Source organism: Lithobates pipiens, unplaced genomic scaffold (assembly GCF_037356315.1).
Source record: "Lithobates pipiens isolate NorthernLeopardFrog02 unplaced genomic scaffold, aLitPip1_a1.2 Scaffold_22, whole genome shotgun sequence".
NCBI lineage: Eukaryota > Metazoa > Chordata > Amphibia > Anura > Ranidae > Lithobates > Lithobates pipiens.
In genome coordinates, this window is record NW_027507784.1 from 309,187,494 (window position 1) to 309,198,103 (window position 10,610).

At 42.9% G+C, this 10,610-nt stretch overlaps 1 protein-coding gene across 1 annotated transcript in view; it reads left to right on the forward strand.

Moving 5' to 3' along the window:
- PKD1 (polycystin 1, transient receptor potential channel interacting) overlaps positions 1 to 10,610 on the forward strand; it is a 243,841-nt gene that overhangs the window by 134,610 nt on the left and 98,621 nt on the right. Inside the window, exons 11-13 of the mRNA XM_077449362.1 lie at positions 2,264 to 2,395; positions 6,359 to 6,534; positions 8,313 to 8,446. Of these exons, the coding sequence (XP_077305488.1) occupies positions 2,264 to 2,395; positions 6,359 to 6,534; positions 8,313 to 8,446 (442 nt within the window). The remainder of the gene's footprint in view (positions 1 to 2,263; positions 2,396 to 6,358; positions 6,535 to 8,312; positions 8,447 to 10,610) is intronic.

Below are 10,610 nucleotides of genomic sequence, written 5' to 3' on the forward strand. Positions count from 1 at the left end.
GAAATGACCCCCCTCTTTTTGTTATATCTATATTTATGCCTAAAAAGTCCATTATTGTCAACCTTATTCATTGAGTTTTTAGAGGTTTAAATCAGGTGAGAGGAGGCGACACTGTGCCCCATGATCTTTGACTTCTCCCATGTTGTTCCGGTAGATCTCCACCTCGTTAAGGTTGCCTACCCCTAGTCTATAGTGTGCACTTGTCTCAATTAAGAGCACCAGGTGTCATTTCTGTCCACTGCTTCATTCCTCTGCTAACATGAGTCACTTCTGACAAGTTTTCCTGACACCAAGAGAAAAAAGGTGACAGGGGAGGGACCTCCAGCAGATTAACAGCCTCTGCTCTATTCCTGTGTGTTGTTTGAAAAGGGGGGTGGGCGGTGTTGTCTCTTCCCTTAAATCAGCTTTGCAGAGTATAACTTCAGCTCGCCACCTTCTTTTTTTCTTAACTCTGAGATAAGCTTATAAATTCTGGACTTTGAACAGATGTAGATAGAAAAAAGAAGACTGCAGATAAAAAGATACAAGTTATATAGGATGATTTGCTTAGTCTCTGTGTATGACCTGAGGATAGTCTCTTTACTGGGTAAATGTAAAGGTTTACAACCACTAAAGAATTAGAATATGTTCCCTGTATGCATCTCAAGTCTCAGTTTTGACTAGAGTGTATCCTTAAAGCTGAAGTCTATGTATGATTTTTTTTATTGCATAGTTACATTGGTCTAGCTAGGATCAATAGAAGTATGCATATCTCATGGTGGAAGGCATTAACCTCTGCAGTAGCAAATACAGGATTGCCGCTATAGCCGAATAGCTTCCCTTCTGCGTATTTACTATAGAGATGAAGGGTTTTGCTCACTTTCCACTGCCGCTGTTTCGTCACATTCGGTGACCCATCACATTTTGCTACCCACTGGAGTGCGTATGCATGACGCTGCCATATGCCTTCCAACACTGTTGTAAGACCACTTTGCCACAGGGCCGCTCGCCATGCTTCGGGCACAGCCTCGCTTTGCTCGCCATGCTTCGGGCACAGCCTCGCTTTGCTCGCCATGCTTCGGGCACGGCCTCGCTTTGCTCGGTATAATTATAATCTGACTCTATGTCCACCTGGGTGGTGGGGCTTGAACTTGGACTCAGGGGTGTGGCCACAAAATTCTGTGAAAGAGCAGATCGCCACAGTGTTGGAACACATATGTCGCGCATGCACAGTCCAGTGGGTAGCCAAATGTGATGAAACACCGCCATTCACAGAATTCCTTTATTAAATATATTCTTTTTTTTTTTTATACAAGACATATACTGATTGGATAAGGTAAAAAGGCGGGGCAGTGACCTCACAATCTCCACCTTATCTAATCAAGGAAATTCTTGTATTCATTTAAAAAAATTGAAGGCGTTTGGTGAATGATGGTAGTGCCAAGGGAGCGCCCCCCTGTGGTTACTCTGCAGAAGGGCAGTTGCTTGGCACAGGCCCTGGAAGATCGCTGATATCACTGTTATAGCGGTGACTACTACAGTGATTTGCAGCTTCCACAGGGAACAGTCAGGTATGAGATGAAGTACACCTACCTGCTGATTTTTCCAGCATGTAAATTGTGTATGGGCGGCTCAGGTTACATCACCGGCATGGTCCCTGTGTGCCGGTGTTCTGCCGTATAGTGTCCGGCCATCATATAGCGTCCGCCCCATACTGCGCATGCGCAATATGGAGCAGACGAAGCTTCGGAAAATTTCCGAAGCTGAACGGCGCCTGCGCCATGAGTGGAGGTGGTAGCCCCACCATCCAAGCGGACATAGGGTTGTGAGTATTAAAGGGCCCCTCGCGGGCGAGCTTCGCTCGCCACGCTTCGGGCTCGGCCTCGCTGCGCTCAACTCTTTTTTATTCCTACTCTATGTCCACTTGGATAGTGGGGATAGAACCTGGACTCACGGCGCAGGCGCCGTTCATCCTCGGCAATTTTCGGAATCTGTGTTGCTGTGTACTGCGCATGCGCAGTACACAGCGGACACTATCCGATGGAGGACGTTATTAGACAAGACACCTGGATGACTGACGCATTTGCAGACGTGACATCATCCCGCAACGGCCAGTGAAAAGATCAGGGATGGAGACCGTTAGAGGAAAGGTAAGTTTAGCTCCGCTTTAAGAAATTGTAGTGTCCATTTGATTGTTACTGTGGATGTTATAAATGTCACCCGTTTTTTTTTCTGCTATGTTTTTTGTTCATCTCCATTACATTGTACTTATTCCCCTTTGTAGAATAATGTTGCTTCTGTGGAATCCGGATCAGACGTGATCTTTAAATGGATTGTGGACGACCGCTCATCTTTTACATATTACAACACCGCCTTCAATGTGATCTATCAGTCTGCCGCTGTGTACAAGCTCACAGTAAGTGTTTGGGGACGTTTTTTGTCTTGGCATCCAAATATGATGAGTCCATTGCTCTTGTTGCTTTTGTTTCGAACTGAAACTTTGATGCAACTTTGGATGGGTGCGACTTGGATGCTACTTTGGCTTTGACCAATTATATTGGAAACTGTTGCACAACTGTTGCATGTATAACATTCAGGTGTGACTTTCATGTGACTTTTGAGGGTTTACATTGCAGTCTATGGCACTCAAGTCGCAAAAAAAGTCAGACCAAAGTAGTGCAGGAACCTTTTTAAAGTCACACATATTTGAACGGTTGTAATTGAAAAACATGGGGTGAGATTTGTCTTTCGACTTTAGTGTCCAAAATCACATGACAAGTCGCACAAGTGTGAATAGAGCCTAAAGTAGTACAGTGGATATAAAAAGTCTACGCATACCTGTTAAAATGTCAGGTTTCTGTGATGTAAAAATATTAGACAAAAAGATAAATCATTTCAGAACTTTTTTGACCTTTAATGCAACCTATAAACTGTACAACTCAATTGAAAAACAAACCCAAATCTTTTAGTGGGGGGAGGAGTAAAAATAAAAAACTAAAATAATGTGGTTGTATAAGTGTGCACACCCTTTTATAACTGGGGAAGTAGTGGTGTTCAGAATCAAGCAATCACTTTCAAACTCGGGTTAAATAGGAGTCAGTACACACCTGCCATCATTTAAAGTGCCTCTGATTAAGCCTAAATAATGTAAAGCTTTTCTAGTAGGTCTTTCCTGACATTTTCTTAGTCACTATAAAGGGGGGTTCAGTTTACCGATTCCGGGGACAACCACTCACATCCACATCCTATATATTATAATCCAAACAACCAACAGTACACCTCTTTTACTCCAAATGTGTGCTCACTAGGGTTGCCACCTCATCCCTTTAAACCTGAACACATATAAATTACACAGGTTCTGTGGCTGATTAAGATGGTAATTAAACTCACTTCGTGGATTATCTGCATTAAATTAGCACCAGAACCTGTGTAATTAATATGTGTTTGGGTTTAAAGGGATGAAGTGGCAACTCTAGTGCTCACCTAAGCGACAGCCCCACATCCTTGAAAGACCTAATTGAGAGTTATACTGTTGGTTGTTTGGATTTTCTTTCGCATTCTATAGCAAAAGCCACGGTCCAGAGAGAGCTTCCAAAGCATCAGAAGGATCTCGTTATTAAATGGTATCAGTCAGTAGAAGGCTATAAAAGAATTTCCAAGGCATTAGATATACCATGGAACACAGTGAAAATAGTCATCATCAAGTGGAGAAAATATGGCACAATAGTGACATCACCAAGAACTGGAGGTCCCTCCAAAATTGATGAAAAGACAAAATCAAGTGGCCTACAGCAACATTAAAGGAGCTGCAGGAATATCTGGCAAGTACTGGCTGTGTGGTACAGGTGACAGCAATCTCCCGTATTTTGTCTGGGCTATGGGGTAGAGTGGCAAGATGGAAGCCTTTTCTTATGAAGAAAAACATCTAAGCCTGGCTAAATTTTGTAAAAAAATAATCTGAAGTCTCCCAGAAGCATGTGGGAAAATGTGTTATGGTCTGATGAAATCAAGATTGGACTTTTTGGCCATAATTCTAAAATATATGTTTGGCACAAAAACAACACTGCACATCACCAAAAGAACACCATACCCACAGTGAAGCATGGTGGTAACAGCATTATGCTTTGGAGTTGTTTTTCTTCAGCTGGAACAGGGGCCTTAGTCAAGGTAGAGGGAACTATGATCAGTTCCAAATACCCATCAATATTGGCACAAAACCTTCAGGCTTCTACTAGAAAGCTAAAGATGAAGAGGAACTTCATCTTTCAGCATAGAGACCCTAAGCATACATCCAAATCTACAATGGAATGGCTTCACCAGATGAAGATTAAAGTTCTGGAATGGCCCAGCCAGAGCCCAGACCTGAATCAGATTGAAAATCTGTGGGGTGATCTGAAGAGGGCTGTGCACAGGAGATGCCTTCACAATCTGACAGATATGGAGTGTTTTTGCAAAGAAGAGTGGGCAGATGTTGCCAAGTCAGGATGTGCCATGCTGATAGACTCATACCCAAAAAGACTGAGTGCTGTAATAAAATCAAAAGGTGCTTCAACAAAGTATTAGTTTAAGGGTGTGCACACTTATGCAACCATATCATTTTCGTTTTTTAGTTTTACTTTCTTCCACCTAAAAGATTTCAGTTTGTTGTTCAATTGAGTTGTACAGTTTATAGATCACATTAAAGGTGGAAAAAATTCTGAAATGACCTCTTCTCTCTTTGTCTCATTTTTTTTACATCACAGAAACCTGACATTTTAACAGGGGTGTGTAGGATTTTTATATCCACTGTATATTCATAGAATTATGTTTTCCCAAAGTGTACATTGTAGCCATTATAACTCAATGTAAGTGGTGGTTCACAGGGGCGCCCTGTCAGGCTGACAAGTTGCAGTCCATGCAGTACAATGGAACCACTCTAACAGGAGCAACTTAAGTCGCTCCAACTTAGAAAACATTCCTGTACTACTTGAGGGTGACATCGGAGCAGCTTGCATTGACTTCTATACAGAAGCCGTTTTGCAAGCCACGCTGAAGTCGCGCTGTACGGGGTGGCATCAGAGTTGGATGAGAGTTGGGCGACAGTGTGAACCCTCACTTAGGCTCAGTTCACACTAGCCTGACTCCAAAGTTGCACGACTTTCAGTGCAACTTTGGGATACGACTTTGATTTTACACACTGTGGCATTGAAGTGGTATGAAAATTGAACCAAAGTAGTGCAGGAACCTTTTCTAAAGTCGGACAGATCAGTGTAGTATCAGTTAACCGCTTGCCGACCAGCCGCTGTCATTTTACTGCGGCAGGTCGGCACAATCCCGAAAGCCACCATAGCTATACGTAGGCTCATTGGATTGGGATAGCAGGTGCGTGCCCATGCCTGCTGCACTGTGGGGGTGCCAATGCTCGTGACCGACGGTCGCGATGACCCCCAGCCATGAGCGATTGCTGGCATGTGAGGCAGAACACGGAAGTGTGTGTGTAAACACACAAATCCCTGTTCTGCTCTGTGAGAAGAGACAGATCGTGTGTACCTAATAGCTAGGAACCACAATCTGTCATTTCCTTTAGTCAGTCCCCCCCCCCTTCAGTTAGAAACGCGTAGCAGGGAACACAGTTAACCCCTTGATCGCTTCCTAGTGTTAACCCCCTTCCCTGCCAGTGACATTTTTACAGTAATCAGTGTATCTTTATAGCACTGACCGCTGTATAAATGCCAATGGTCCCAAAAAAGTGTCAGATGTGTCCGCCATAATGTCACAGTCCCGATTAAAAAAATTGCAGATCACAGCCATTACTAGGAAAAAAAAAAATAATAAACAAAATTCTATAAATCTATCCCCTATTTTGTAGACACTATAACTTTTGTACAAGACAATCAATATACGCTTATTGCGTTTTTTATTTTTTTTTCAAAGACATGTAGAAGAATACATATCGGCCTAAACTGAAAAAAAATTACCAGTAGCTTTTTAAAAAAAAAAACAAAAAAAGGGATTTTTTTTTTATAGAAAAAAGTACAAAATGTTGTGTTTTTTTGTTTTTTTTTTAAATTGTCGCTCTCTTTTTGTTTATAGTGCAAAAAATAAAAACCGTAGAGGTGATCAAATACCAAAGAAAGCTCTATCTGTGGGGAAAAAAAGATGGCAGTTTTGTTTGGGTACAGCGTCGCATGAACGCGCAATTGTCAGTTAAAGCATCGCAGTGCAGAATCGCAAAAAATGGCCCGGTCATTCAGCAGCCAAATCTTCCGGGGCTGAAGTGGTTAAGACCGCTCCCATAGGAAACATTGAATGTCACATGTCATCCGACTTGGGGCCTCACCAGTCGGATTCTAGGTCGCATCAGTGTGAACCAAGCCTAAAACTTGTTTGTTTCCCACAGTTGACAGCTTCAAACCATGTTAGCAATGCTTCGGTTAGTTACAACGTGACTGTAGAAAAGATGAACCCGATGCGCGACCTTAAGATCTCCGGCATCCCAGGCATCGTTACCCAGGGTGCTCCCTTACAGCTCTCTGCAAGCATACTTATCGACTCTGCAGTGGAAGTCACATTTCGGTGAGCATGGCTCAGCTTTCTTCTAACAAATCTATTTCTTTTTTAAGCTTAAAGTGACACTAAACTGGTTTAAAAAATTAAAATTCTATTTTAGTATGTACAGTACCTTTAATGCAAAATTAAGGATGTCTATGTTCATTCTCTGTGGTCTCATTGTATGTAAGAACATAGCCACCCTCTCTTGGGCTATGGGATATGTAGTGTGCATAGAGCTATGCACATGACCACAACTGACGTGCACTGCTCATTACGAACAAAGGGAAATGAGGGGAAAGAAGAGTAGTTTGGGAGCTCAGAGAGGATATTACAAAGAGGCAGAAAAACACAATAAATAATGCGCACTCAGCATTCTAATGAGAAAAGTTGCAGTTTCTGCATCACTTTAGAAGTATTTTAGCTTTGTGGAGTATCTCATCAAAACTGAAATTCATATTGCATATCTAAAATTCGACTTGTATCATGGTGCACCAAGTACACAAGCAGGAGCTGACATTTTTTGGAGGCGTTGTGTGCACTAACAATGTAAAAAGCCCCGCCAGGCTATCATATTGCCTTGCATTTTACAACATTACAGTGACTGCAGATTGAAAAGGAAAGATCATTTTAGATACATTAATGTAATTATAAATGATACATTAAAAACAAACAAAAAAAAAAGGTTTATCCATACCTGCTCTGTGCAATGAGCAGATCAGGCCCAAACCTCCTCTTCTTGGATCCCCAGCTCTTGCTCCTGCAAGCCATGTGCTATGGGGGCACTCACACAGACTCTCTCCTGAGCTCCGCTGCCTGCGTCTATAGACAGTACAGCTTGGCCCCTGCCTTCCCGCTCCATCTTCACTAACTTTGATTGACAACAGCAGGAGCCAGTGGAGTGGTTCAAGCTGCCTTAGCAAAGCCTGGGAGACCGGGATGTGAGGGGAGCCGCTGCATATGGGCACAGCGCTGGATTGAGTAAAGCCTAGTACACACAGGCCGAATGTCAAGCGGCATCGACAGTTTCAGTAGAAACTAGTCGACATTCAGCCTGCGTGTCCTGGATTCGGCTTCTGGCAAAGGGGTGTGAGAAAAAAAAAACTACCATTGTGTGCGGGGCTTAAGTAGAATGGAAGGCAAGGGGGGATGCTACCTCCTAAACATTTTATATCTTAAAGTGGAATTAAACTTTCATCTAGCGATGTGCACAAGAGCCTCGGCTCTCCTCTGTCTCTTTGTCATCATTGACTGAGACACCAGCAGTAGCCATTGGCTCCCACCACTGTCAATCACAGCAAGTGAGCCAATAAGGAAAGGTGGGGTTGGGGCCAAGGAATGCTCCATGTGTGAATGCACACACAGCAGCTGCTCAGGAGTTCCTATAGCAAGCTGTGGGCACTTGGCAGGAGGGAGGGGACTGAAGCACTGGCAGGGGACATGAGAAAAGGAGGATGTGAGCTGCTCTGTGCAAAAGCACTGCACAGAGCAGGTAAGTATAACATGTTTGTTATTTTTTTTAAAAAGAACCTTTAATATCACTTTAAGGTAAAAAAAAAAAAAATGTTTAGGCTTTATAACCACTTTCATATACAACGTGGCTTGTGTAGCAATTGTATATTTTATTTTATATGTTTTTTCCCAGGAAAGTGGAGCTACCCTTTAAGTATACAGCCATGTTAAACAATCTGCACCTTTATACATATTTCACCTGTATGGGTTTGTCCTAGAGATCTCCACAATCTTGTTTAGTTAGATTCTGTATGAGATTCTTAGTCTAGTCTTTTTATGGCTTTTTTTTTCAGATGGACATTTGGAGATGGCACGCAGCTTGATTATAATGTTCGGCCTCCCTATAATCGGTCATTCTCTGTTCCTGACCTGCTCATACATATGGTAGTTGTTGAAAGTAATGTCACCCACACCTACCAAAAAACGGGTAAGTAATTTAACTCTTTACCATACTCAATAGAAAGTCAAGGACCAATCGTTATGTGTAATTTCTTTAGAGATCAGTGCTTTGGAAGTCCGTAGAAACCCATGTTCACAATCCTTCAGTGAAGCTGTTCATGTGGACATGTTGAAGGCTGAAGGACATAAAGATGTTGTGTATATGTGCCTTGGTTGTACAGTGCCTTGGAAATTATTAGTTCTTGAAATTTTCCACATTTTGTCACGTTACAACCAAAAGCGTAAATGTACTTACCTACACGGTTTAGGAGATATTTGCCGAAAGACGGGCACCGCTGTCTACGGTGCATGCGCCGTAGACAGCGGTGCGCAGGCACACTGAGCGCGGCACCGCCAGCGACGAAGATGCTGCGCGTGTCGGCTCCCGTGCGCATGCGCGGTCGTGCCATCATCGCGGCTTCGCCGAATGACGGCGGCGGAGCAGCGAGACCCCACGAGAAGATGGATGCGCCGGACTACAGGGGACATCGGTGACATCGCTGGCTCCTGTGTCAGGTAAGTGACACATAATGGACTACTATGCGATGCATAGTAGTCCATTATGCTTTGCCTTTGCAAGGAATGAAAGAGGAAGTAAACTCATCAGGGTTTACTTCCTCTTTAAGTGCATCTATGGTCAAAATCTAAATTTCAATATACATTTCCACATTGTATTTCAGTTATTTCTACCCCCCTTCTATTAGTCTGTACAATCTTTAATGTGCTAGCTTTGTGAAGTACAAATTTCAAGCATCCACCAGTGCACAAGTGCCTACTAGAGTCTCCCAAGCAGCCAACAAGACCACCAACGCCCCTTGGCGTGCTCAGTTCAAAAATTCAAGAGAATATACAACAATTAGAACAGGTCAGTATTATCCTGCAGATGACTTTCCAAGCCTTCTACCACATTTCCAATCCACTTATGTCAAATGGGTCCAATGAACTCTCAAACACCAACTGCGTGTCTTCCTCTTTTTTCACCTTTACTTCCCAAATATCTTCAACTCACATGAGAAACCCAAAATAAACTCATCTAGTGTAGTAATAAAATAAAACTAAACATATCTATATTGCGCTTACATGTGAATATACCAAAATCAGTGCACCACCAGTGATGAAGTGTTTCACCCGCCACTTTTGCAGCCTCTTGCCAAATAATCAAATACGAACCGCATATCATTCCATCCCAGGTAGTTTGGCAGATCAACATCCCTTAGGGCTCATGTACACTGTAGCTCAAAGAAGCTGCTCCTACAGGCTTTTGAGCTATAATTTTTGCTGCCTGGAAACTCACCTCCATGTTAGTCAATGTGTCCATGCACACTATGGCTTTTTCATGATTTTACAGGCATAAGCTCTTACAGGCAGAAAAACTCTTCCCCCCCCCCACCAAACTCACATTTTGAAGAGGAGCTTCAAGCAGAAAAGATGCCTAAGTGTGTGAAAATGCATGAAAATGCTCAAAGAAGCTCGAAAATACACAAAAATAAAAAATAAAATTAGCTGAGCAGAGGGTTTGTGAAAAAAAATGCTTATGCTCAAAAAAAGCTCAGAGAAGCTTGAAGAAGGGCACAAAAAAAAGCGCAAGCTTCAAGCTGAAAGTGGTTGTAAACCCATACAGACCACTTTGACCTACAGGTAAGCCTAGATTAAGGCTTACCTGTAGGTCCAAGAAATATCGCCTAAACCTACATGGTTTAGGAGATATTTGCAAAAAGACAGGCAGCGCTGTCTATGGCGTATGCGCCGTAGACAGCGGGGCGCGCAGGCGCACTGAGCATGCTGCTGCTAACGGCAATATGCTGTTAGTGGCGGCTCCCAATCACAGCACTGGTGCCACGATACCCGGAAAGAAAATGGACGCTCCGTGGGAGAGGGGACAGCGGTGACATCACTGGCTCCTGTGTCAGGTAAGTGACACATAATGGGCTACTATGCGATACCTTTGCAGGGAAACAAATAGGAAGTAAAACCATCAGGGTTTACATCGTCTTTAAGTAAAAGCTCAAATGCCTGTAAAAGCAGCTTTTTTTTTTTTTAGCTGCAGTGTGCATGAGCCCTACACTACAAACCATGTATATAAATAAATATTGCTCACATTTATATAAGTAATGAAGTGCAGACCTGTGATTCCCACACCACATGCCAGTTTA